The 26,762-nt window shown below is 52.3% G+C and overlaps 2 protein-coding genes across 4 annotated transcripts in view; both read right to left on the reverse strand.

The window, feature by feature from the left end:
• Positions 1–1,094: 1,094 nt before the first annotated feature.
• Positions 1,095–12,205, reverse strand: TOMM40 (translocase of outer mitochondrial membrane 40). 2 transcript variants are annotated; one of them, XM_063111174.1, is made up of 10 exons: positions 12,105–12,205; positions 11,746–12,019; positions 10,973–11,040; positions 10,517–10,609; positions 9,530–9,631; positions 9,344–9,449; positions 3,708–3,830; positions 3,413–3,489; positions 3,214–3,316; positions 1,095–1,695 (listed from the first exon to the last, which is right to left on the reverse strand). In XM_063111174.1, exons 2-10 carry the CDS (start codon positions 12,011–12,013, stop codon positions 1,556–1,558), a joined length of 1,080 nt encoding a protein of 359 aa, XP_062967244.1. In that variant the 5' UTR covers positions 12,014–12,019; positions 12,105–12,205; the 3' UTR covers positions 1,095–1,555. The 2 variants fall into 2 exon arrangements, with proteins under 2 accessions (XP_062967244.1, XP_062967246.1); XM_063111176.1 differs by having other exon boundaries at positions 12,116–12,202.
• A 1,480-nt stretch (positions 12,206–13,685) lies between these two features.
• Positions 13,686–26,762, reverse strand: part of NECTIN2 (nectin cell adhesion molecule 2) — a 29,421-nt gene continuing 16,344 nt past the window's right edge. The window contains exons 5-9 of one of the 2 annotated variants that reach the window (XM_063111400.1): positions 23,881–24,029; positions 17,362–17,515; positions 15,856–15,919; positions 15,630–15,716; positions 13,686–14,755 (exon numbers count right to left, since the gene is read on the reverse strand). In XM_063111400.1, the coding sequence (XP_062967470.1) occupies positions 14,471–14,755; positions 15,630–15,716; positions 15,856–15,919; positions 17,362–17,515; positions 23,881–24,029 (739 nt within the window). In that variant the 3' untranslated portion in view covers positions 13,686–14,470. Of the gene's footprint in view, positions 14,756–15,629; positions 15,717–15,855; positions 15,920–17,361; positions 17,516–19,682; positions 20,411–23,880; positions 24,030–26,762 lie in introns of those variants that run through there. The other variant, XM_063111401.1, reaches the window with a different exon arrangement.

A 26,762-nucleotide genomic window follows, 5' to 3' on the forward strand; every position in this document is an offset into this window, starting at 1 on the left:
CTCAGTCACCTTCTTAGCAGGCCAGCTGCATGAATCCCAACTGTTCACAGATGAGAAAGTGTTGAGGTGAATGGCAAGGCCACACAGCAAGAAGTGGAGCTGGGATTCATTCCGGATTCCTTGAAGGGATGGGAACATTGGATTCTGGCGGGTAAGGGGAGGCTGGCCTGACCAGGCTCAGGCGTTTTCTTTTGCCTCAGAGGGTGCTGGCAGGAAGTAGGTGAGGTGGCTTCTCTGGGTAACTGTGGGTCATCTCTACTTGGCATCCTCCTTCCGCAGATCCTGGGGGCAGACGGGGTTTCAGTTCCCGTCTGGGGAGGAATCAGGGTGGGGCTGGCTATCAGTTTACTTAAACCCTGGTCTGGCAAAATCCTGATACCTCCTCCTCAGATACAGGTGACCCAGTCCCCCCACCCTCTATCACAACCTGTGAGTCCCAGCCTGTCCTCTAAGGCCCACCAGTCCTTGAGCCCAAGCCCTTCTCCCCTTCAATTGTTCTGAGGCTTTTTCAGTAGCTTGAATCCTTAATGAAGCTTCTGAAAGCTCTGACCTATCAGACAAAGTCCTAACACGCCATATCCTCTGCCTCTTTGCAATCTGGAAAGACCCCGAATCCTAGCTCCCTCCCTGCCCCCACCTCTGCACTCATAGACACTGCCATAGACATCCCTGTTGCTTTAGTTCGTAAGGACAAAGTCCTCTCCAGCCACTCTGGCCAAGTCAGGCTGGGTTGAGTAAACTTGAGACCCTGTTCTCCTGGTGAGGGGAGGCCTGTGATGTCCCACAGCAGAAGAGAAGTCATGGGGGGCAGGAGAGGTTGTGTGATCCTGGGCCAGGTTCTTCCCCTCTCTGACATGGGCTTGATGCAGCCACCAAGTGAGACTTGTGTGGTTCCTGGGACTGATCCATGATCCAGCCCTCTGGCATCCCCTACTGGCGGCTGTGAGAAGGTTGGAGCTGGATGGATTCAAGGGATGAAATGCTCAAAGGGCCACACTTGTGAAAACTGAGGCCTCCCATCTCAATTGTTTTTTACTATGTATATTTTTTGTTGTTGTTTTTTTTTTTTTCTGTAAAACGTCCCGGTTCTTCCATAACTTATAAACATGATTTATACGGAGGAGTAGATGGGGGAAGTGGACAGGGGTGGACTGACTAGGAATGGGGAAGCTCCTCTTGCTGCACCCCCCTCAGGGCTGGGGCCAGGGCCCTTTGGAGGATGGAGACACCATGACACTCCTCCTTGAGGCTCTCTGGCCACCTCTGCCCCTGGTGCTCAGAATCCTGCATGCCCCTCGATTCTGGAATCCCTTCTGGGACCTCAGGCCCACTGGGCATACTGCCCCCGGTGCTCAGAATCCTGAGGTGCCCCTCAGTTCCAGAATCCCCTCCTCAGCTGCTGGGGTGGTGGGTGCCCTCCTTTCCACTGCCCCCCGACCCCTAAGGAGGAAGGGAAGGGAGGGGGAGCAGGGCTCTGGTCTCCCCTCTGTGGCGGGGGGAGGTGGAGGCGGGATCTGAAGGAAGAAGGACATGGAAGGCGGGGGCCAGGAGGGGCTCAGCCGATGGTGAGGCCAAAGCCGCACTGGAACTTGTTCTTGCGGTGATTCAGGAAGGCCCCGAGAGCCAGTGTCAGGGGCAGGGGTGGGAGCTTCTTCTCCAGTGTGGCACCCACGATCCAGTTGCTATCCACAGAGCCTGGGGGTAGACGGATGGGGTGAGGGAGCTGCCGTCTTTCCACCCCGTCCCAGTGTGGTTCCACTTCAGCCACCTCAGGTACAAGCCACACTGGTAGCTTCTGGGCCTCTGCCCACATTGTTCCTGCCATCAGGAAACCTCTTCACTCACCCCAACTACTTCAGCCCTTGAAGTAAATGGCTCACTCCTCCTCAGCTCTTTTTTTTTTTTTTTTTTAAAGATGACCGGTAAGGGGATCTTAACCCTTGACTTGGTGTTGTGAGCACCACGCTCAGCCAGTGAGCGAACCGGCCATCCGTATATGGGATCCGAACCCGGGGCCTTGGTGTTCTCAGCACCACACTCTCCCGAGTGAGCCACGGGCCGGCCCCACTCCTCCTCAGCTCTCAGGTTAGTCACCCCTCCCCTTCTAGAAGACCTCCATGACTCCCTGGGTTCCCCCAACCGAGTCCTGCCCACTCTGGGTCATCATTCTTTAGGGACAGGTCTGTTCCCCCCACTGTGAGCCCTACGAAGATGGGGCCTAGTCACCACTGTGTTCCCAGCACCACTAGGCAGGAGGCTGAGCTCAGACCGGGTGCTCAATATTTGTTAAATGAATGACTGAATGACTCAAATTTCTTCTAGGGATTGTGCACCAGAACCTTATAGGTGGACAAGCGCATGCAGTTATCCCTGTACTGTGGAAAGGGATTAGAACTCACTTAATGGAAACAGGGAAGCAGCAGAACTCGAACTCAAACCCAGTCCTATTATAGCACGCTGACTGCAGAGCAAGGGGCAAGAGGTGGGCAGGGAATGCAAGTTTCAGAAGCAAATAAATCCCTAGGCCCCATCATGGCTTTAGAAACTATGCCCCAGGCCAACTGAAGAGCTTTCTGGGGTGGTCTTTTTTGGGGGGGTGGGTAGTGGTGGTGGGGACTTGGTGCTTTTCATTTACAAAGGAAAACAGGGCTATTTGGTTAGAGTGCAGCCTTATAGCACCAAGGTCACAGGTTAGGCCCACCTTCCAAAAAAAAAGAAGAGAAAAACAATAAAAGAACTGGGGTGGTCTTTATATACCCAAAATGTGAGTACTGAGGTCCAAGCAGAAAGCATTAAGGCTGGACACCAGGACCAGAGTTAGCCTGGGAGGATGTTCTGGATCTGGCTGTGATCATGTAACCTCTGGGAGCCTCAGCTTCCACTGATGAGGGATGTATGGAGTGGGCCAGTGCTTTCCAAGTTACCTTCCATTTATGGAAAAAAAGAAAAAAGTTGGCTAAGTGCAGAGAGTGGGAGAGGGCTTCCTAGCAGGGTGGGGAGGGAAGGGGCAAAGCTCTGGCCTCAGCCCAAACACATCTATCAGGTGCTCTGGGGTGGGGCCCAGGCACCTACTTCTTAACAAACATTCCCGGGTAATTTGGAGGCCTACAAAAGTCCTAGCACACCATCCTATATCATCTCCTTTGGCCTACACACCCACTCAGCTGAGTCACCTCTGGCCTGTTCCCCATGTAGGGTAACTGAAGTCTTTACCTTTGAAGAGGAGGTTGGCCTTGGGCAGGTCCAGCTGATACCCAAAGGAGACACTGGTGTCCTGCATCCTTGTGCTGGCCTCAAACTCCACGCCTACTTGCAGCTGTGGGGCCAGGGCAACACACAAGAGTTAGCTGCCCAGTCTAGACTCCATGGCACACCAGCCTGGAAAACACAAAAACACACCCTCGCAGCTCACCTGGTCACTGGCTTTGTGGTAATATGTTGCGTGCATGCCTGCCTGGCCCAGTGTTATCGTTGCCAACCAGTTGTTCACTGGAAGAGAACAGGGTGGGGGTGGGGTCATGTTACTAAGGGGACTTGGGCATCTGGAAACTGAGCCCCTCCTCTTTCAGACCCAGGGGTCCAGGCCCCCAGCCCCTCCTCCCTCAGACCCAGGGGTCCAGGCCCCCAGCCCCTTCTCCCTCAGACCCAGGGGTCCAGGCCCCCAGCCCCTCCTCCCTCAGACCCAGGAGTGCTGGCCCCAGGCTCACATGTGTATTTCCCAGCTAGAGACATGACGGTACCCTCCTCCCCAGGCCGCCGGTGATAGACCAGCTCCCCGCCCAGGGCCAGACATGGTGTGATGCTCTGGAGGTAGTGAGCCACAAGGATTCCTGCAGGAGAGATGGCAGTCAGTTTCCACCCAGGGTGACAGGCCAGACTCTTACTCCAGGAAGCTTCCAGGCTTGCCTCTGCCAGAGGCTGGGGCCTGCCCTCAAGCCTCCTACACTTGCTCTTTGGTCCTTACCTGCTGCCACGCAGTTCACACTGCTCTGAGGTCAGCCTCCCAGGCTCTGTGGTGACAGCATTACCTGTGGGACCTTGCCTGGCCTGCACAACCCTGTGTGGCTGGCCTTTATTTGCCGCTATTTACAGAGGAGGTCATGGAAGCTGAGGGAGGTAATTCACTCGTGGTCACAAAATGTGTCAGGGGCAGAATACAGGCCTCTACACCTTCCAAGCCTAGGCTCTGAGCCACTCTGCTGCTGTGAGAGGCAGGAGAGTAGAGTTGGTAAGAGCACACAGCTGGGGCCAAATCCCAGCCTGTACCTTGCCAGCTGCATGACCAGGGACTCTGCCGTTAATACGATTACCCTTTGGGGTTGTGATGAAGACTCATTACAGTGAGGGGTAAGTCCAGGTTCCTCTGTCCCTCAGCAGTAGGGATGGATGGCCCTGAGGCCTCTGTGTTTGCTGAACAAAGGAACCTCCACAACTGGACTGAATTCCTCATGCTAAAGGACTGAGAAGAATTTGCTTCTGTGTCTTAGGAGTCTAGCAGAGTACACACCACAATGTGATTTAATGGGGGGGAAGAAGAGAGTGGGAAACACAGAAGGATAGAGAAATAGAAAACAAGGGGCTGGCCTGTGGCTCACTTGGGAGAGAGTGGTGCTGATAACACCAAGGCCACGGGTTCGGATCCCATATAGGGATGGCCGGTTTGCTCACTGGGTGAGCGTGGTGCTGACAACTCCAAGTCAAGGGTTAAGATCCCCTTACCGGTCATCTTTAAAAAAAAAAAAAGAGAGAGAGAGAAATAGAAAACAAGACATGTATGCAGAGACAGGGAAGCAGAATCAGAAACAGAGAGGGAAAGAAGGACTGAAGATTCCCCAGTTAAGAAATCTGCTAAGATTGAGTCGACACAGGCTCACAGGTCACAACCTAGAAAAAAAAAAGAGGAAGATGTGGTATGTGGTGTGTGTAAAGCTGGGACAAGATGGAGCACGTGAGGCGTGAAGTTGCTTCCCAGACAAAGAAAGCCAGAGGCACAGACTTGGGGCCCTGTCCAAGAGAGTGGGCTGCCAGAGGGGCTGGGTGTTGGGTAGGCAGCCCCCAAGATGGGCCAAGAGCTCATGGCCAGGGCCCTTCTGGGGGAAGCTAGGATCAGGCGTGGACCGAAGTTGGCCTGCAGAGTTTCATGCGAGTCACTGTGCAAATTTCTTTCCCTCAGCAAGTAGATGATACAAATTAAACCAACTCCTACCCTGAGAACTGGTTTTTAAACCACTACCAGCACACTTCTGGTTGGGATAATCCACTTATTCAGTTGAGGGAGAAACTGAGGCCCACAGAGGAAAAAATAACTGCCTAGATTCACATAAAGAGACAGGGACTTAAACTCAGAACCTCTGGCCTCTCAGTTCTGAGAATTATTGAGACTGAGACCCATGAATGTATCTCCTACCATCCTTCCCATCTCCTGGGCCCCACCTTACCTTGTTTCTCCACCACGGCCTCCTCTCTAGTCTACTGCTCAAGTCTCCAAGCAACCTCACATACAGCAGAGAATTCCTGTTCTCTGTCTGCACAAACCTGTCCCTGTTCTCCCCCTGCCCAGAACCTGCCATGGCTCCCAGTACCCCAAGAAGATCCACCTGCTTGCAGCATGGCTGCAAAGCCCTGTGTGGCTTGGCTCTGCTTCAACAAAGCACCTCGTAGGTGATCAATAGAATTGTGTTCCATGAGCAAAGGAAGGAACACAAGCAGTCATAAAGAACCTGGAGAGTTCAAAACCCCAAGAAGGAAAGGAAATGAGTCAGAGGTAAGAGTGAAGAGAAGGCCGCGGGCAAGGGCCAGGACCCGACTGACCTGAGGAAGGAGCCCCATCTGCTAATTTCACCTCCTAAACCTGTTGGGCAGGGAGCTGCAGACGAACACTGAAAACGGGTGGAAGTGGCAGTTCGGGCAGTTCAGGCTGCCGCTCCTGGCCTCTTCCTTGCCTGGGCAGGGATTCCTCAGGGAAGTCTCCTGGGACAGGAAAGAATGGCAGCAACCTAGGGCAGGTACGCAGGTGGGGGAGCGCTGAAGGGAAGGGGGCTCTCGGCTGCAGCGGACACAATGTCTCTCCACCCTCCACCACCCCACGCTCTTTGGGCCTCCAAGCCCTCACCCACGCAGCGCCCTCTTTCTGGGGTGTTTCCTGCCTCTCTTCACCCTCCTTCTGACCCGTCCCTGTTGGCCTAGACACCACCATTTTAGAGAAACTGTCCTTGTCACTCCAGGTGAGATGGGTCCCCCTTGTTATAAACCCTCATAGCAAGCTGAACTTTTCCTATGTAGGACTTCTTAGAACAGTAACAAATTTACTGTGGGAATATTTGTTTAAAGATAAATGTCTCTGCTGCTGGCCTGGGAGTCCTAGGAAGGCAATAAGGGGCAGTCTCAGTCATTGCTGTGTGTCCCAGCACCACCCTGCCCAGGGCTGGCACACACTAGGTGCTCAGAATAAAGCTGAGGCTCCAGAGGAGCTGAGGTGTGGGGAGGGAGGCTGAAGCTGATTAAGCGCACGGGCTCAAGTGAGGCCTCGATTCAATCTCAGCTCCTAGCTGTGGGATCCTGGGCGACTCATTTCACTCCTGGGCCTTACTTTCCTCATCTGTGGAATGGGGGCCACAAAAACATAACCCCACTCCCCCAGCCCACTGTGAGTGTCACAGAGATCCAAGTGCAGAGCAAGCTCTAACTGTGCATATGACTTCTCTTAGGGCTGAAGATGATATCTCATCAAATCCTTCACTAAGAGGGGTTTGCTACTGTTGTGCCCATGTGACAGAGGAAGAAACTGAGGCTCTGAGGGGGTGGAGCCCCTTGCCTGAGGTCACAGAGGCAGCCAGAGGTGCAGCTGCCTGGGCCCTGTGTCCAAGCTGTTGGTGGTAAGTGACCCAAGGGCTCAGCACTGACCCAGGCACAGTAGGCCCTGTTTTTATTAGCATGTGAGGGAAGGAAGAGACACCTGTAAGAACTAAGGGATGGGGTGGCTGGTGCCATAGAGAAGAGCAAGACCCTAGAGTCCAACTTGCTGTGTGCCCCTGGGGAAGCACCTCCCCTCTCTAGGCCTGAGTAAGATGAGGATAATGCTAGCACCGACCTCTCAGGGCTGCTGAGGATTCATCGAGCTTTGTTCCTCCCAGCTCTGTCCCCAGTTCCCGGAATCACTGAGTGAAGCAAAGGATGCACATAATATGCTCAGGGCCTGACAAAGAGGTACCTGCCATTAGCACCGCTCACTCCATCCTTCAGTATTTTCTGAGCACCTACTCTGTTCTTGGCACTGTTCTAGGCACTGGGCATACAATGCTAAGACAGTGAGTCCTTGCCCTCTAAGAACTGACATTCTAGTGTGGGAGACTGGCAATAACAAGCAAGAAAACTTCAGACTGAAGTGCTACAAAGACTAGGGAACAGGGTAAAGTGATACAGTGCAAAGATGGTATCACTAGTCAAAGGCCTTTCTGAGGGTGATATATGCATTATAACTCACTCAGCTACATCAAGACCAAAGGGAAAAATCTCCAGGAGCAGGGACAGCATGTGAAAAAGTCCTGGAGTAGAAGGAACTCAGTGGTTCCAGGAACTGTCAGAACAGCTCATGTGTTTCAACTGTGTTGAGTACGTGAGAAGACAGTGTGATGCCGTCTGGTGAGTGGGGGATAGGAAATGTTTCTTCCTGGACTTTGACGCCCCTCCTTCCCCATGGGGCCCCTATGAATCAGCCTCACCTAGAAAGCCTCTCTTCACCTGCCTACCCTCCCAGCATCCCTCATCTCCTGGATTCTGTGCCCCTTCCCTCTCTCCTCGCCCCTGCTCCAGCTAGTTACTCCCCTGCCTGCAATTTTCTTCTTCCTATCTCCCAGCTGAAGTAGCCCTTTCTCTTCCTTTGGAAGCTCAAAGGTGCTAGCTCCTCTGAGAAGTCTCCTTCACCTCCTGCGGGCAGAAGTGATGACACTGCCTGAGCACACCCAGGCGATCCTAAGCCAAGCCTGTTCCCCTCCTTCACGTACCCACTCATGCAGGACTCACTGTCCCACACCTGCTCTCCATGCCAGAATGAAGGGCAGCACAAAGACACAAACCCAGTAACTGGTGACTCCATCCTTCCAGTTGTTCAAACCAACTCCTCTCTCTCATCTCTCACATACAGGTTATCAGCAAGTCCCATTGGCTCTGCCTTCCAACTACATCCAGAATCCAGCCACTTCTCACCCCTCCACTGCCCTCACAGCAGAATCCCTTGTAGTCTGTTCTCCACATGGCAACACGAGGGGTCCTATTACAAGCTAAATCAGATCCTGTCCCTCACCTGCTCTAAACCCTCTGGTTGACCCTGACTCACTCAGAGTAAAGGGCAAAGTTCTACAAGGCCTTCTGTGATTTGGCTATGGTCCTCCCTGATGTTGTTAAAGGGTCCTGCCTCAGGGCCTTTGCATGTCCTGTTCTCTCAGGCTGAAAAGCTCTTTCCCCATGCATCTGCCTGCCTCCTTCCCTCATTTCCTCTTCTTTGTTCACATGTCTCCTGTGGAATGAGGCCTTCTCTGAAGACTCCACCCACCCCTCCCCAGGCCCTAATCCTTCCCTACAGACCCTGTCATCTGACATCTTTATGTGCTGCTTTACTTGTGTCTGCTCCTGCTGGAATGGAAACTCCCAGAGGGTAGACTAATTCTCCTTTATTCACCACCTTATCTTCAGGGCCTAGAATATACATAGTACATGCTAATTAAATATTCATTACGTAAACACAGGGAAATCAAAGATAGACACCCAGACACCAAAAAAAACCCAAAAGGGAACTGAAAGGGAGACATTAGAAGGACAGACAGAAGTCAGATGGTCCCCACACCCACACAACCTAAACAGGAATTGTCGTCAGCCCCCATCTCAGGCTTCTTGTACCTCTCCCCAACTGCATGTGGACCCTGCCCACCCTGCGATCTGCTCTGTGCTTCAAAACAATCCCAGAGCCCCATGAGTGATAACAGCAAGAGCAGCTCATATTTACTTGGTACTCATTACACCCCAGACATCATCTCAAGCTTTTCCCATGTATGAACTTATATAACCTACTCAACAACCCTGGAAGGTAGCCCAACTTCACAGATGAGGAAATTGAGGCCTGCAGACATGATGGAACCTGCCTAAAATCACAGTTAAGACAGCGGTGAGGCTGGGTTCTGAACCTGTGTTCTCACCCACTATTCTATATTGCCTGACATTTCAAAATTACTCCTGCCCCTGACCAATTCTCAGTTGGTAGAAAAGGAGGTCTAGAGAAGGGAATGGATTTGCTGGTAAAGTTGGAAATGAGGTTTTGTGACCACCCTCCAAGGCCTCCACCTCTTACCTGAACCCACCAGGACGTCTGGGTTCCCCAGGGTGACAGCTGCAGTGAAGTCGGAACCTCGGTACTCCCCATCCACCTGCCAGTTCACAAACTTCGACTGCTGGGTCTGCAAGGGAGAGGGGGAGTGTGAGGGCAGCCTGGTGCTCATGGTGGCCAGGAAAGCAGCAGACTCCATTCCCCACTTACCTGAATGGCCATCTTGGACCTGAGGCCAGGGCCCAGCTGGTGAATGACCTGAGCATTGAGGCTGCCACTGTTGTCCATGTCACCCACCAGCACAGGGAATGCCTACAGGGCAGAGGGCAAGGTTAGAGGTTACAGGTCCAGTAGAATGGAAGTGCATGAGCAGTGAGCCTAGGAGAGAAGCCTAGGGACAGAAAGCCTCCTCCATGAAGCCTTCCCTGACCACCTAGACTGAGTTAGGCTCCACCTCTGGGCTGCCACAGTCTTTGGGTTCCCCTGTTTCAGCCCTGCCCACCCTGGATTGTTATTCTTTGGGAACAGGTCTGTCCCCTGACCCACTGAACAGTGAGTCTCATGGCTGTTTCAGACACTACTGGGTCTCCAACACAGAGCTGAGCACAGAACGGGGGTACAATGAAGATATGCTGAATAAATAAATATATTGAAGGGAAACAGTCAATGTAAGCAGAGACCTAATTCAGTACTGCCCCCCCAACCCTCTGTCTAGGCTTCCAGTTTGCCACCCCTGCTTCCCAATATCTAGCATCCACATGGCAGCCTGAGGGATATTTCTAAAGCATAAACCTGATAACCATGTCCTTCCCTTGCTTAAATCATTTGCATGGCTCTTCAGTGCCCCCTAGAGAAAGTCCAAATGCTTAGTTTGGCTTTCAACATTCTGCATAATTTACAGCCCAGCCCTGCCTACTCTGGGTCATCACTGTCCAGTGACGAGGCTGTTGTGGTAACCCTAGTATGTCCAGCATCAGGCAGCAAAGGGCCAGGCAGAGAGCAGGGATTCAGGGGATGATTGCTGGATGAAGGAATTACTCATGTTCCAATGCACCTTGGAGAGAGACAGTCCCGACCTCCCCACACCCGTAGCCCTCTCAGCAGCTCTGACCTCCTTCTGACAGAGACTTTTAAGCCTGGTGTTTGGCTACATATTTGTTAGTAGGAAGATACAATGAATGACAAAAGTAACCTCACCTCTGTGGGACTCAGCTGCTTTGTCCCCACGTATGTGACCCCGAAATGGTAGTTGGACTCCCCAATTGTGCTGAGGGCGACTGTGTGGTTTACCTGGGAGAAGAGGGAGGGCTGTGGGGATACTTGCCAGTCTGGCTTCCCCAGTGGAGAGGGCAAGGGATGGGCAGGGGATAAAGACTGGGAGGCATGGCTTGACTAGGTTAGAGACTCACAGAAAAGATGTGCTACATACCTGGTCCCTCACTCTTGCCCTGATGTTACGGGGGTGAGAGGGATTCTGGGTCCCCAAACCCTACCACCGGCCCAATTGAATAGTCAGCCTGGCACTGTATCTCTGTGTCTTTTCAAGGGTCAAGGAGCCCAGCCCTTTAAGGAGGAGTAAGGGAGTTGCCTGTGCAGATGCAAGGGGACGGCTGGGATAGGCATCTGGAGGGTAAGGGCACCAGGAAAGCTCACCTGGAAATGGTTACTCAACCCTTTGTTGACTGTGAGTTTGACACCCTCCATCTGAATGGGAAACAGCTCTGGAAAAGAGAAATGCTGTCACGCTCCAGCCTACACATAGACATACACATACACACACACTCATCTTCCTTCTTTACTATCCTCCACTCTCTACTGAGACCCACAGCATAACATCTCAAAAGGTATCCCAACCAGTAAAGGAGCAGTATAGCCTGGCAGATAGGGCCAGGGCCTTGACTGCATCCAAATCTCAGTGCCACCACCTACTACCTGTGTGCTTTTAGGCAAATCACTTTATGTCATCATTGGTAAAATGGGGACCCTCACCATGTAGACTTGTTCCAAGAATTTGCATACTGAATACCAGAACAGAGTTCAGTAAGTCTCCACTACCACTACTATCACAATTACTCTAAGTCGGGATCCGAAGCCCTGGGTTCCACCCCAGACTGGAACCTTGCTGACACCGTGACCTTGGGCCTCAGTTCCCCTCACAATCACAAGAGGATTCTGGCTTGGCTGGTCCCGAGGCTCCAGAGGTCCCTAAGGTATTTATCTACTGCAATGGCATTCCATCTCGAGGTTACACTATTTGATTCCATCATTCTAAGCCCCAAGTCCAACGTTCCACCATTCGATCCCAACGTCACCTCCTAACGCTCTGTTAAATGATTCCAATGGCGCGCGCCAATTCACAAGGTCCCCCATGTCCTCCCTCTTCCCCTGAGATCCGGGCCACCGCACCCCTGCCTCTCGCCCCTCACCCTTGCACTTCCGGTGGCACTCCTCGAACGTGCCCGGGTTGGGCAGGCAGCCGCAGGCCCCATCGTCAGTCACGGCGCCGGCGGTGGCAGCCCCGGGAGTCCTTTCCGAACCTCTACCCGCGCTGGCTCCGGCGCCTAAGCCTCCTCCGAGCGGTGGCAGCGTGAAGCCCGGCGGCGAGGGAGGAGGAGGAGGCAGCCCCACGAGGGCCGGCGCAGGCGGAGGCGGCGGCCCTGCGGGAGGCGAGCTGGCGGCCAACACGTTCCCCATGGTCGCCTGCGAGGGGAGAGGTCAGAGGGCGGAGGTCAGAGCCCGCGCGCCCCAGACTCAGCCCCAGCCAAACCTCACCCTGCTCCGGGACCTGGTTCTCACTGGCAGCGGCGCCTGTTCCCGGCCTGGGATCCGCTCCCACCCCGTGCGCCACGCGCAACCGAACCCGCTGCCGCCGCCGCCGCCACCATCGCTCCGCCCCGCCTAGCCCATTGGCTCAGTGTGCCCTAGGGCCCTCCCACTAGACTCAGGGCCCGGTCTTACTATTGGAGTCATGGATGGGAATTCCACCCACCTCTCTCAAACTTTCTTTTGTATTGGTTCCCACTCGTAGGCAGGGCACAGCGCACCTCCCTGTCCTTCCCATTGGCTCGCGGCGCCTGCACCTATTGGGTCGCGGCTCCGCGGGTTCCAGCGGTAGCCCGCCGTTGGTCTGTGCTGGACATTTTGCAACGCCCACTGACACGTCGCCCCGCCCCTCCTTAAAGAACCTCTCTTTTGACTCCGCCCCGTGGCAAAGTTGCCATCATAATAGGTTGGCTTTGACCCTTGCAGCATTCAGATTGGCCACGGCGTGTACGAGGCCGACCTTCGTGATTTATCAGCTTAGTGCTCTCATTGGCTAACATGCCAGGGTCGAAGGACACGGGTAAAGGTGGGTTGCGCGGCAGAGGCTGCTAGGCAGCAAGGTCAGGCCTCGCGTCCCACTAGTCACCGCGGCAGAGGGGCACCACCTCTAGGCCCGAGTCGCCGACCGAAAACCGGAAGTGCTCGCGCTCTTCCCACAGTGCCTCGGGAGGACTCTAGGTGAATTCGGTGAATCCTGCCCTGCTTCTTGTTACCCACAATGCCCCCATTACGTCTTAGCGCAACTTACCTTAGACCCACCCCTTTCGTTACCCACAATTCTTTATTCTTGCGTCACTGCGGCTTCTATGTTTGGCCCATTCATTCCTGTCCCATTTACCCATCATGCCTTCGTCCCATTCATTTCAGCTTTATTGCCTGAACTACCTTTAGCCCATTTCTGCCTGTTCACTTTCATCATTCCTCCGACCCTTTTAAAATTAACAATCATATTTTGGGTCCATTAACTCCTGTCCGTCACACATCATGCCAACGGCCCCTATCTCTCCATTATTCATCACTCCGCCACCGGCTCACTCATTCAGATACACAGTATTACCCATCGTGCCTTTAGCTCCTATTACAACATTATTTATAATTTTGCCTTCGGCCTATTCTTACTTGCCATTTATCCATTAAATACGAGCCCCTCATATTTAATTGCTGGTATTTTAATCTTTGTTCCGTTTATTTCTGTCCGTTACCCATTAGACTGCTGTTGCACCAATTCCTTTTCATTAACCTCTATGCCCTGGACTCCTCCTCCTCTCTTTCCATTATCCATCATTTTGTTTTTGATTGATGCATTTTTGCTCATTACCCTCTCACTTAATTTTTTTTCCGGGGGGGGGGTATCTTGGCCTTTTGTTTTTGTCTGTAACCCATCTTGACTTCTAGTTCACTGATTTCCTTAAGCCCTGGACCCCTTTATCCATTGCCCATCATGTTCCATCCCATCCCCTCCATGTCCCACAGAAAACGCAAGACCTGGTCAACGTATAAACTCATATTTTGTAGGAAATGCTAGCTTACAAAACAATATCACATCCCCCACCCCCAACCCAGGTGACTCACTTTCCCCTGAAGAGGGATGTTTAGGTCCCATCCCACTGGGCAGAGGTAAAAGGATTCAGTAGTCTTCAAATTAACAGCAAATTCTTCTCCCAGAGCTGAGGCTGCCAAGGCACACTCTGCATGAGGCTCACCCCATCTAGCCCTGGGCTGGGGTTTCATGCTTTGTAGACAGGACTTGGGGTGGTGGGGGCTCAGGGAAAGGTTGTGGACCCTGAGACTCCTGCCTGCAGGAGGAGGAATATGGGGAAGCTCTGCCTTGGGCTGGGGAATCCCCTCGCTCCCACTGTTGGGGAAGCAGGTGGGGAGGGCGCAGGTGGAGCTCTGCTGCCTGGAGGGCTCAGGTCTGAGCAGCAAGGAGCTCCTAAAGCCCATCCCAACAGACCCATTGGGAGTTTACTGTCTGAGGACAAATCGGAGGTATGGGTCTTTTTTGGGATATAGAGGGAGTTGAGATGTCAGTGGGAAGGAGAGGTATAGTTTAAGGTCGTAGTCTTAGAGAAGAGTCCTTGAAGTCAGAGTCTGTGCAGAAACATATCCTTCCCACCCCCTACCTCATGAGATAAGGTTATCAGGTTTCCATTGTCATGGTGTGTTTCTCTGGGTTAGAGGTGACAGTGGAGCCACCAAGGTAGAAGTCACATATGGGATGCACGTGTGTTAACTGACAGTGGCCTGGCCAGGTTAGGGGCCACTAGATCCCTGACAGAAAGCTAAAAGATCAAAAGGTGAGAGGTGAGAGGCCAGGGTCATGGCAGCTCACACATACATGGCCCGGGACATGACAAAACCTTTGCCTTGGTACGAATCAGGGGGACTGGTGTAGGACAGGGCATCGTAGATGGGGTTGATCTTGTCCAGATAGCCTTCCTCCTCCTCCTCCTCTTCCTCGGCGTCCTCCTCCTCCTCCAGATCCAGGGAAACCCTGTCCACAGCAGGTGGTGCTGGAGGCATCAGGATGGGGGACCCCGGGCTTGTGGCCCCCAGAAGCATGGGCCCTGACCGCTCTTCCAAGGTAGGCAGCTCATGGTATCGAGGCATTTCCTGAGAACAGGGAGGGGGTGGGAACTCTAGGTTACCTTGTAAGTATAACATAGAATCCCAGTCTGCCCCTTGACCCCAAAATCCTAACCACGAATTTCCCATGCCAATCAGACCTGACCTCACCACTTGTCATCCCTTGTCCCCTGAATCAGTATTACATTGGGACAATCATTCAGGCCATCCCTAACCCAGAGCCCAGAGCACGTACCTCACCCTGTCAATCCTGGACCCCACCTTTGTCCCTTGATCTCTGACCCCAAGTCTTTCCCTATGAACCTCTGACCTCAATCTTGACCTCAACTACTTAACTTTGAGCCTTAAACAGTCCCTTGAACCTTGACTTGTTTCAACCTCAATATCTGAACCGTCACCTCCAGCAGACCACTGAGGGGAATGACTACAAGGGATCTTCAAAAAGTTCATGGAAGATTTGCATTTTTTTTTTTTTTTTTTTTTGGCAGCTAGCCAGTGTGGGGATCTGAATGTTTGGCCTTGGTGTTATAACACCACATTCTAACCCAATTGAACTAACCAGTCAGCCCTGTATTATCTTATAATTCTAATTTTCCATGAACTTTTTGAAGCACCCTTGTATTTATCTTATCCCAACTCCAGGCACAGTATCTGGCAAATGCAGATGCTCATTTCATTGACTCAGTGACTTTAAACTCTAACTTCATGTTCCTGGACTTTTTTACTCCTGATCTCCCCCACTGAATCCTGAACACATACATCTCAGTGCTTTAAGCTCAGACCAGAGACACAGCCATGACCTTGAGTTGTGACCTAGTCCTTGACCTCTTGTGTCAAGGCCTGACCTCTGGCCTTTTAACCCAGATCCCGAACCCACCCTTGTCCTCCCCTGAGCTCCTACCTGCTCAGTGCACGAGACGCCAGCATCAAAGTAGGGGGTCTTAAGCGGGCTGTGCTCCGAGGCCCCCAGAGTGAAGAGCTGGGAGGGCTACAGTGGGAGGGAGGGGCAGGTCAGGAACCCCCGACAGTCAGCCTCGCCATGCCAGGCCCCCCTCCCAGCCCTGGCCTCAGTGGGAAAAGGTGGGTGTGGAGACAGGGATAGCTTGGGCTGCAGGGGAAATGCTCACCATCTCTGGCTCCTCCAGCTTTGCTTTTGGGGTTGGCGGCTTGTGCGAGGGTGGTCCCTCCAGCCTGTGGGGTAGCAGTAGATCAAGTAGAGCCTAAGACCCAAGAATTTCTCCTACCCCAGGGTTACTGCACACACTGTTCCCTCTGCCTGGATTTACCCTTCCGCTGCCCCTGCCCCCTTGCCTGCCTAACTCTTACCCATCCCATCCATGAAATCTTCTTTTTCCAGGAAGACTTCCTCATTCTCCAGATGGATCAGGAACTCCTGTTACATGGTCACATCTAGCTGTACATATCTAGCTGCCCTTTCCTTTCCCTCAGGGTACTTAGTGAATTTGTATTTGAAATGTTATTTATGATATCATTCAATTACCATACCCTACTGTGAGATCTGTGAGGGAAGGAATGAGAACTGTATCATCAGCACGGTGTCCCCAGAACCCACTATGAGGAATTCAGTAAATGTCTGTTAAAAGAATGAATGAATACATGAAGTGCTTCTTGTCCCCTAAACCAGGTTAAAGTTCCTCATTCTGTACACCCACAAACCAAAGCATCTTGTATCCATAGTAATGACAGGTACTTACTATGCCTTCAATTAACTCAGATGTCTCCTACTCCAGGAAGCCCTCCTTGACCCTCCAAGCTGGGTCAGGTGTCCCCTCTGGCCTCAGAGCTCCCTAAAGTGCCCATCCCATCCTGGGCCATGCTGGACCATTACTGTCTGGAGACAGGTGTGTCTCATCCTCCATACTGTGGGACTTCAGTGGGGTGGGGAGGAGAGTTTATTTCCAGGAAGGCAAGGCTTATTGAATCAATGAATGGATAGGAGTTTTGGTTTTTTTTCCCCACTGAGGTAACACATATAAAATGCATCTCACCAAGTCTGGCACATAACAAGTGCTCTATACAGAGAGGTGTGGCTAGTTTCCCCTAATATCCAGTCTCCCTCTTTTTCATAGTAATAGAGATTTTAGCTGGGCACGTGGCTACCCAATAAAGACTACATTTTCAAGCTTTCCCTATATTTGGGACAGTCATGTGATAAGGTTCTGGCCAATGGGGAGAGAGGAAGTGATCAGTGTAACTTCTCAGCTATTCCTTTACAGGGTAGTCAGCTACCCTCTATTTCCTCTTTCCCTTCCCACTGGTAGGAATGGGGACACTGAGGCCAGGATGGCTGTGTCTGGTTATCATGTACATAGACCTCGATAGAAGGATGGGGAGCCATCTTGGAATGTGAAATGAAGGCCACACGCTAGGAAAGGTGGAGCAACAAGATAGCAGGAGCCTGGGCTTGGATGACTTCACAGAGCAGAGTTGTCATACCTATACTTTACAGGATAGAGAAATAAACTCTCCTCGCCACCCCACTGAAGTCCCAGTTATTTTGGGTCTATTTCACATACTTATTATGGATGATTTTTTCCCACCCTCACCCCTTACCCTGTGGTCCCCAGGTCCGCCACCCCTCCCTCATCCACTTCTCAGGGCCCATCACTCACTCATCCTCCTCCTCTGCCCCCTGCAGCCTCTGCTCCTTCCGCTGCTGCCGGCAGATGAGGATTCCTGTAGAGGCCACAGCAATAGCAATGATGGCGGCAATGATGCCCCCAATGATGCCACCTGTGGCCCCTGCACCTGCTGTGTTGGGGGTCTCTGCAAGGAGAGGGACAGTATGAGGGGGTCTCTAGGAGGAAGCTACGGCTCCTTATTCCTGGCTCCCCCCACCCCAAATCACAGCCCACCTGCCTACCTCCTCTCCCGTGGTCAGGGGACATTCTTTCGTTCAACTAATCCTTACTAAGCATGAGTAAGGAGCATCTGTTGTGAGCAGGGCCTGGGAGATAGAGTGGTGAACAAAACCAAGTCTCCATCCTCATGGAACTTAGGATCTGGGTGGGTAGGGAGGCCAACAGTCGATGAACACATACAATATCTGATATGCCAGGTTGGAATAAAGGCTAATGGGTAAAATACAGGGTGGGAAAGGTGATTGATGGAGTGGCACCCCCAAAGGTAGTCAGACAGGGCCTTCCTGTGAGGTGATATTAGAACAAAGACCTGAAGGATATGCAGGGGTGAGCCATGGGACTATCTGAGAGCACAGCAGGCTGATGGAACAGCTAGCACAAAGGCCCTGAGGAGGGAGCCGTGAGAGATTTTTAAGGAACAGCAAGGAGATCATGTGGCTGGGGCCACATGGAGGGGGCAGTGAGGAGATGAGGTAAGGAATGCAATGAGAGGGCAGCTAAAAGGCAGAGAATTGAGAGAGGTTCTGGGATCCCTCATTCATTACATGGAAGAGTCTCCTCCAACCTAACTGGAAAAGGGGTTGAGTGAAGCTCATGGCTCCTGGGCCTCTCCTAACAGAGTAGTTATTGGAGCAAATACCTGTTTACTTGCCAGTTTCCCTACTAGCCTGTGAGCCCCAAGGTCCGGTACCCAGTTGGTGTTTACTAGATGGGTTAGGAGGGCCCAGCATGGGCATCCAAGGACATATTGTATGCCAGATGGACAAAATGCCCCATTGCCAGGGGGTGGGGTGAGCAAGGTGGCGGGGAGGGGGCAGTGACAGACAAACAACTAGAGGAAGTAGCAAGTGTGGAAAAGCCCCACAGGTGACCCTTACATCAACCCCACCATCCAGATGAGGAGAGGGAGCTTCTCAGAGGAGGGTGTCTGCATCCCTGGATTATCTGGTTTCCACAGCTTCCGGTTTCACAGCCTGACATCTTCTGGAGGGCTCAGAGTATGGGGGAGTGAGAGGGATCGCCGCTCAGTCCACACACACACTCCATCATCCTACAAACACTGCCGTTCCTGTCGTCATTATTGACTGCAAGTCCCAGGAGTGCTGGGCTAGGTCTGTCCAGGTCACTGCTGTGTCTGCCCAGAGTACGTGAAAATTGATGCTGGTCGAAGCCCCTCCTGGCTGCTCAGCCATGAACTGAGGGCCATACAGGCATGTCCTTACTGGAACCCACGATAGCCTTGTGAGGCAGAGCCGAGCCAGCCCCCATTTTCCAGGAGGCCATGGAGACTTGAGAGAGAAGTGACAAGGGCTTAAGGCCAGCCCCTTCCACTCCTCTCACCTCACCTGGGAGCTTAAGAACCCCCTCAATCCTTAATTTTCTTGTAGGGGGAGTGGGAGGGAGGCAAGGCGGCTGCCTCTCCCTTGGACTCACTGAAAATCCCTTGGGCTGAGCCCTGGAGCAAGGGCAGAGGAAGGAGGCCTACAAAGGCTGCCGCATGGGTGTCAACAGGTGGGGTTTTCCTGGTATCCCCAGCACACCCACCTGTCCCCGTGCCCTTGGGGCACCCAAGAACGGGGGTGGGGGAGCAGCTCCCCGAGACCCTCCACAACCTGGACAGCCCTCTGCCCTCCCATTCCCTCAGGACAGAGGAAACTGGTGCCCTAGCTCCTGCTGCACCCCGCCTGCACTGGAGGTCCAGGAATCCAGGTCCCCAGCCTCACTCTCACAGGGAACACAGGCCTCTGATCTGTCTGGCCACTCCACCCAGGAAGGCAGCCTCTGTCCTGGGATTCAGGAGTCCAAACACCCCAGCCTGTAAACCCAAAATCCAACAATCCAATTGCTAGTCTCACTAGCCTCAGGGGTCTTGTGCATCCACTGTGTTCTTCAAGGACCCAAATGGTCTGAGCCCCCCAGCTGTCCCCTGTCTAACTCCCACTAGGCTCCCATTCCCCATGGGCCCAGTTCAGTTCTTCCCAACCCCTGGGACCTAGGAGTCCCTGTCTCTCTCACTCTTGCCCAAGGACTCAAGGAGGAGGTCTGATGTGTATTAGAAGACACCCCCAATGTTTTCCTCCAAGGCATTTATTAACTCCTGAGTGTCAAGGGGCCAAGGGTAGGCCAGAGCCAAAAACAAGTCTCTGGGGGACAGGGGTCCTCTCTGGATCCCCATTACTGAGCTTTCCGGGGCCTCCCCTTCCCCATGCAGCCCTGGAGACAAGTCTAGTGTAATTCCACCTCCCCTCCAAACCGCAGGAAAGTGGGAGGTAGCATTCAAACTCCAGTGTCATCCAGACAAACAAGCCCGACCAGTCTGGAACCCTTGGCTGGCATGGCAGGAGAGCAGGTCTGCCCTCCTGGCTCTGTCTCTGTCTGTCTGTGTCTCCGGGTCACACGTACACTGCCCGCCGTGAGATGAGGGAGCCATCCAGCTGGGACTCCATGTCATCCTCGAGTGCTGGGGCTGGAGGCAACATGAGGCCTTCCTCTGCCTTCTCCTCCTCCTCCTCCTCCTCCTCGTCCATGCCATCTGGCCTCATGGGACCAGGAGCTGTTGGCGTCCAGAAGACGGGGCCCCCATTCCCAAACACCTGAGTTTTCGGATCGTAGGATCCTCTGTCGCTGTCGCCACTGCCTCTGCCTCCTCCTCCTCCTCCGGGGCTTTTCCTCCTCCTCCTCTCCCTTAGCAGGATGAAGGTCAAGGACCCCCCGGCCAGAAGCAGCAGCACCAGCAGTGTCCCCCCCACAGCCCCCCACACCAGTGGACCCACGTCTTGGGATGAGGCCCGGGGGGTGTCTGAGGAGAGAGAGAAGGAGGGGTGAGAGAGAGAGAGAGAGAGAGAGAGAGAAAGGGAGACACGAAGTCAAGACCATACATCTTAAGGGTTAGGGGGTGGGGGAGACACAGGACGCAGCAGGGTGGGGAGTGACTGGAATTAGGGAAGTGAGTCTGACAGGGCAGAGAATGGAGGAGGAGGTGGGGGAGAGAAGGGAGAACCCAGTGACCCTTCCCTACAGGCTGGGGACTTTGTGCATGGAGGGGGTGCCAACCGGCGGCCCTAAGATGTGTTTCCTTACACCTGTACAATATTTTTCAAAAATTAAAATTGATAGCCAACATTTCCAAAATCAGGCAATTTCACCTAGAAATCCAGATTTCTCTGGGACCCTGTAGGCACCTCAGTTTATAACCCCCTCTGAATGTGCTGTGGGGTCCTCACAAAAGCTCCAGGTTCAGGGTCCCAGAGCTGGATTTGGGGTGGATCAGAGCTGGATTTGAGCTTGAGACTGTCTGTTCCTAAAGCTCTTGGCACTTCGAGAGAAGGGCCTTGCGAAGGGCGAGGGCCTCCTGGTAATTCCTCCCTCTGGAGTGGCCAGGAGCACATACTCTGGATGACATAGCCCACCTCCTCTCTGGACCACATGTCCCCAGAATGCATCCCACTGTCCCAACTTTCTTAGTGCTCCCTGCGGTCGCTGAGCAGGTAAGAGGACAGTGGGGGAAGGTAGGGGTAGGCAGAGAGAGGAAGCCAGGGAGCACTAAGGAGGGAAGTGTGAGATGAGGAAGAGGCTTCTGGGTCCCACACCAGGGACTGACATCATGCAACTGCAACCTATCACACCACCCCCTCCCTCACCCCTGCACCTCTACACACAGGGCGGCTGGGACCCAGGCTCCTGTTTCTGGTTTTCTTTTAGAGTGATGTTTTCAAACAGGGTTTGACCCAGTAGGATGTCAAATCAGTTTAGTGACTTGCAAACAATATTTAAAAAAAAAAAAAAAAATGTAGAACGGCGACTTTTTTGGGGGAAGGAATGTACATGTCTATAACTATACACTGGGTTGTGGTGAGAAACATTTCTTACTGGGAGTGCTGGAAACTGGTTTTAGCTTGTGTTAGAATGTCTGTTTGTGCTTCTGAGGAGTTGTTTTGGAGCTTAGGGCTAAGTCTGTTCGTGTGTCTCTGGGTCGAAAGTCCTGAGTCTCCCTGAAGAGATGTGTGTCCCATGGTGGAGCATGTGCATGTATGTTTGTGCCAGTGTGAACCCCAAACCGTGTCTTTGTGACAACGTGTGTGAGACTGTGTGCCTGGGAATGTGCATTTGTGTCTCGGAGATCCTGTGAGGGCAACTTGACCAAGAGTTTTTTTTTTTTCTTTTAAAAAGATGACCGGTAAGGGGATCTTAACCCTCAGCGTGGTGTTGTCCACAGCACGCTCAGCTAGTGAGTGCACCGGCCATCCCTATATAGGATCCGAACCCGCAGCCTCGGGTGATCATGGGTGGGTCTGTGGCTGCCTTTGGGGGGAGTCAGGGAGGGGGATGTCTTTGCACAGTGCTGAGTCTTTCTCTGGGGGTGGGGTGGTGGTGAATCTGTGTGCGCCCTCTCCAGGCTCCTGAGTGTATGTGCTTTGCTGGGTGTACATGTATTGCTGGAGGGCTGAATTCTGAAGCTTTCTGAGCCTAGAGGTGTACTTCTGGCAATGGACATCCTTGGGGTTTCTCTCTTTTTTTTTTTTTTTTTATTTATTATTTTATTTTATTTTATTTCATTTATTTATTTATTTTTTGTCGCTTTTTCGTGACCGGCACTCAGCCAGTGAGTGCACTGGTCATTCCTATATAGGATCCGAACCCGCAGCGGGAGCGTCTCCGCGCTCCCAGCGCAGCACGCTACCGAGTGCGCCACGGGCTCGGCCCCTTGGGGTTTCTCTTGACGGTGTGCCTGTGTGTTGCAGGGGGTATGCATGTTCCTTAAGTGTGACTGTGTCTGTGTTCTGCAGGCCCCACACCTTGGTGGTACCCACTGACTGAGCATGGGCAGGGAGATCAGTTTCTCAGGTGTGTATCTGGGGTAGAGGCTTAGGGGTAATATACCCAGTTTGGTGTCTTGCAGGGGACAGGGTGGAGCTGCCTCTTCTGGGTGTGCCTCTGAGGGCAGGGACTGTGTCTCATTCACCATTCTATTCCCAATGTCAAGGAGAATGCCTGGCAAAGAGGAAACCTCAACAAATATTTGTCAGATGACGATTTGTTGAATGAGTCTCCATAATGGGGTTTCTGGAGAGTTTCGGAGGGGGTGCTCCTCCCAGAATGTCTTTGAGTTTCTTTCTGAGTATCTGTGTATAAGTGGTGACATCTCTGCGTGTGGAATTGCTGCTGTCCAAGATTCTTTTTGCTTCCAGTGGGTCTGTGTGACAGTGTCTCCTTCTGGGTGTGCATGTCAGACAGGCTGAGGGAGGGCCAGTTGTCTCTCTGGCTTTGTTGTTTGTGACAGTGTTTCTCAGTAGATATGTCCTATCTCCCTGGTGAGTGTCTGAACTCCTGAAGGGGGGTCTGTTTTCCTTTGGGTGGCCCTGCAAGTGTGTACATGTGTATGTTATAAGAGAACGTTTCCTTCTGTCTCTGTATTTGTCAGCACAGTAGGGACAGCTTGTCTGTGATTGTCTCTACATCTCTGGTGTGATTCTGAGGGGCTCTGCTCCCACCTGCTGGGGCTGTTAGTCCCCTGTGACGCTGTGTGTTTTCACAGCCTGCTGCACAGATGGTCGCACTGGGAGGGTCTTTCTAAGAATGGCTCTTTCCAGGTAGGTGGGTCATCGCATGGGCTCTGGCTAGGTGTCATTGGCCTTTGCACAGTCTGTTTTGGCCACTGCTCTCCAGGGTGTGTATCTTGGAGACAACGGGTTTGAGTGTGTGGGGTTACGTTCCGGGTAAGTGTCTGTTTGGATTCTAACGCTTCTCTGCGACAGAATTTCCCAGCACAGGGTGTGTCTCAGTGGATGTAGGTCCTGCTGGCTGCAGTTCTGACATGAGGGGACTTGGGTCCCAGCTCTGGGGTCCGTGTGTCTTTGTAACAGCCCTGACTTCCTCTAGGTGTGTGGTTCTGCAGTTGTGATTTCAACCCTGTTTCCATCACGGGCTGGTCCAGCTTCATGCTCTTCCTCTTTGGCTATGTCTTGGGGGCTGTCTGTGTTTCTGAGCTTCCTAAAGGACCTTCCCAGACCTCTACATTCTAGGAAACCCCCGGCACAGGCCTCAACCTCCTGATGCCTCTGCCCATGCCTACCCTGTCACGCCACATCCAGATCCCAGCCTGAGGGCAAGAGGGAAAGACCAGTCTTCACATCCCATCAGCAAAGCAGGTCTGAGTCCCTCCCCAGATCGGCAGCACAGCATCCCCCAGTGTAGCCCCAAAAGCCAGAAGGGAGGAACAATTGGGGAACAGACCAGGGTCTTCACACATGGTTCCCCAAACCAGCTTACCTCGGACCAAGACGAGTTGCTCAGCACGGCCCGTGCCCACGGCATTGGTAACCGTGCAGATAAAGGTGGTGTTGACCAGTCTGTCCACTGAGAGGATGCTCAGTTGCGAGCCTTGGGCTACTGCTGAGTCTGGGAAGACCCCTGAAGTCCTGGAAGGGTGTGGGGGTTAGGTGAGGAGATACCAGGGTGGAAAGGAAAGCACAAGCCTGGTCCTTGAAGACACACGCCTCAGGAGCTGCTGTGGATAGATGTCCCCTCAAAACTCAGTCCCCACTGTGACAGTGTAAAGAGGGTGGGAAATCCTACTATGGTAATTGAAAGGTGGGGGCTTGAAGAGGTGATTGGATTGTAGGACCGTGCAGTAGTGAATGGATTAATAATGGTGGTCAGGGGTGTGGTTCTGAGGGCTTTGAAAGGAGAGCACGTGAGACTCTCTCTGTTCCACCATTCTCCCCATGTAACACCCTGCATTCCTGTAGGGTCACCTCACCAGATGTGTCCCCTGGACTTTGGACATTCCCAGCCTCAGAAACTATAAGCAATTAATTACAGAAAATTGGTACGAGAGAAGTGGGGTGTTGCTTATAACAAATACTTGAAAGTTTGGAAGCAGCTTTGGAACTGGGTGTTGAGGAAAGGCTGGAAGAATTTGAAGGAGCAAGCTAGAAAAAGCCTAGCTACTGGTGGGAGTTTAGAAGACAAGAAAACAAGGGAAAGTTGGGAACGTCTTAGAGATGGGTTAAATGGTGGTGAGCAGAATGCTGATAGAAATATGGACAGTAAAGGCCATTCTGAGAAGATCTCAGATGTAAATGAGAAAGGACTTATTGGAAACTGGGGCAAAAATCACCCTTGCTATGAACTGGCAAGGAATCTGGCTGCATTCTGTTCATGCCCAAAAGTATTATGGAATATGGGGTTTCAAGGTTCTGACCCAGGGTATTTGGCAGAAGAATTTTCTTTTCTATTCTTTTAAAAAAATCCCTATATAAAGATGACTGGTAAGGGGATCTTAACCCTTGACTTGGTATTGTCAGCACCACGCTCTCCCAAGTGAGCTAACCGGCCATCCCTATATAGGGACCCAAACCCATGGCCTTGGTGTTATCAGCACCACACTCTCCCAGGTGAGCCACAGGCCGGCCTTTGGCAGAAGAAATTTCTAAGCAGCAAAACATTTAGAAAGTTGCATGGTTACTTGCAACAGTCTACTCTGAGTTATGGCAGAAATGGCATGATATAAAGCCAGAATTTAGGGCCGGCCCATGGCTTACTCGGGACAGTGTGGTGCTGATAACACCAAGGCCACGAGTTCGGATCCTATTTAGGGATGGCTAGTTTGCTCACTGGCTGAGCGTGGTGCTGACAACACCAAGCCAAGGGTTAAGATCCCCTTACTGGTCATCTTAAAAAAAAAAAAAAAAAAAAAAGCCAGAATTTATAACTAAAAGCGGAGCAGAGCATAAAGATTTGGAAAATTTGTAGCCTGGCCATGTGGTAGAGAAAGGGAGAGCATTTTCAGGAGAGCAATTCAATGGTGTAGACTAGGGACCCTTTGCTAAGGACATGAGTACAGAAGAAAGGCATTACATGAGAAGGGAAAATAGACCTTAAAGGCATTTCGGAGATTTTGGAGGCTTTGTCTTCCATTACAGGCCCAGATGACTAGGGAGACAGAATGGTCTCAGGGAACAGGCCTCCATGGGCTTGCTTCCCAGGGCCACCTTGGAAAGCTGCTTCCAGCACCAGTATCCCAGCAGGCTGCTCCAGCTGTGGCTAAATTGGCCCCAAGTGTGGCTGAACCTGCAGCTTTGGAAACTACAAGCCAGAAGCCTTGGCAGCATCCATGTGGTGTTAGGTTGGCAGGCTCTCAGAATGCCAGAGCTGTGAAGGCTTGGCATCCTCCACCGAATTTTCAAAGGATGTATGGAAAAGCCTGGGGGCCCAGGAAGAGATCTGTCACTGGGGCGGAGTCACTGCATGTAGCCTTCACTAGATCGATGCAGAGAGGAAATGTGGGGTCATAGTTGCAGCAGAAAAGCCCTACCAAGGCCAAGCCTAGTATAGTCATGGAAACAGGACTTTCGTGGACAGCCCAGACTTTTAGAGCTACCAACATGCAGCACCAGCCTGGAAGAGCTAAAGTATCACCTGAGATCAAGAAAGCCAAAGAAGCAGAGCTGCCCGAGGACTTGGGGAACCAACCCCCACACCAGTGTGCAGAGGACATCAAACATGGAGTCAAGGTACATGATTTGCCAGCTTTGAGATTTAAAGCCAGCCCTGCTGGGTTTTGGACTTGCTTAGGACCTATTACCCCTTTCTTCTGGCCTATTTCTCCCCCCGCCCCTTTTTTAAAAGATGACTTGTAAGGGGATCTTAACCCTTGACTTGGTGTTGTCAGCACCACGCTCTCCCAAGTGAGCCACAGGCTGGCCCTATTTCTCCCTTTTTGAATGGGATGTGTACCCTGTGCTTGTCTCACCACTGTATTTTGGAAGAAAATAACTTGTTTTGATTTAACAGATTGGACCTCGAGACTTTGGATTTTTGAGTTGAAACAAGTTAAGACTTTAGGGCCATCTGGATGAAATGAATGTATTTATATGTGGAAAGTTCATGAGTTTTAGGGGGCCAGGGCAGAATGTTGTGGATTGATGTCAGCCCAAAACTTAGTCCCCACTGTGACAGTGTAAAGAGGGTGAGAAATCCTATTACGGTAATTGAAAGGTGGAGCCTTGAAGAGGTGATTGGATTCTGAGGACCCTACCCTAGTGAATGGATTAATAATGGTGGTTAGGGCATGGTTCTGTGGACTTTAAAAGGAGAACACATGGGAGTCTCTTCCTCTCTGCTCTGCCATTCTTGCCATGTGACACCCT

The sequence above is a fragment of the Cynocephalus volans genome, chromosome 10 (genome assembly GCF_027409185.1).
Source record: "Cynocephalus volans isolate mCynVol1 chromosome 10, mCynVol1.pri, whole genome shotgun sequence".
Taxonomy (NCBI): domain Eukaryota; kingdom Metazoa; phylum Chordata; class Mammalia; order Dermoptera; family Cynocephalidae; genus Cynocephalus; species Cynocephalus volans.

What these genes read in the sequence shown, in the direction of transcription:
- TOMM40 (XM_063111174.1), bottom strand. Translation starts at nt 12,013, where the DNA reads ATGGGGAACGTGTTGGCCGCCAGCTCGCCTCCCGCAGGGCCGCCGCCT. An exon ending in GGTTGAGTAACCATTTCCAG is followed by an intron (nt 10,610 to 10,972) that starts GTGAGCTTTCCT and finishes CTCTTCTCCCAG; the next exon opens with GTAAACCACACAGTCGCCCT. An exon ending in AGCAGCTGAGTCCCACAGAG is followed by an intron (nt 9,632 to 10,516) that starts GTGAGGTTACTT and finishes TCTGCCCTGTAG; the next exon opens with GCATTCCCTGTGCTGGTGGG.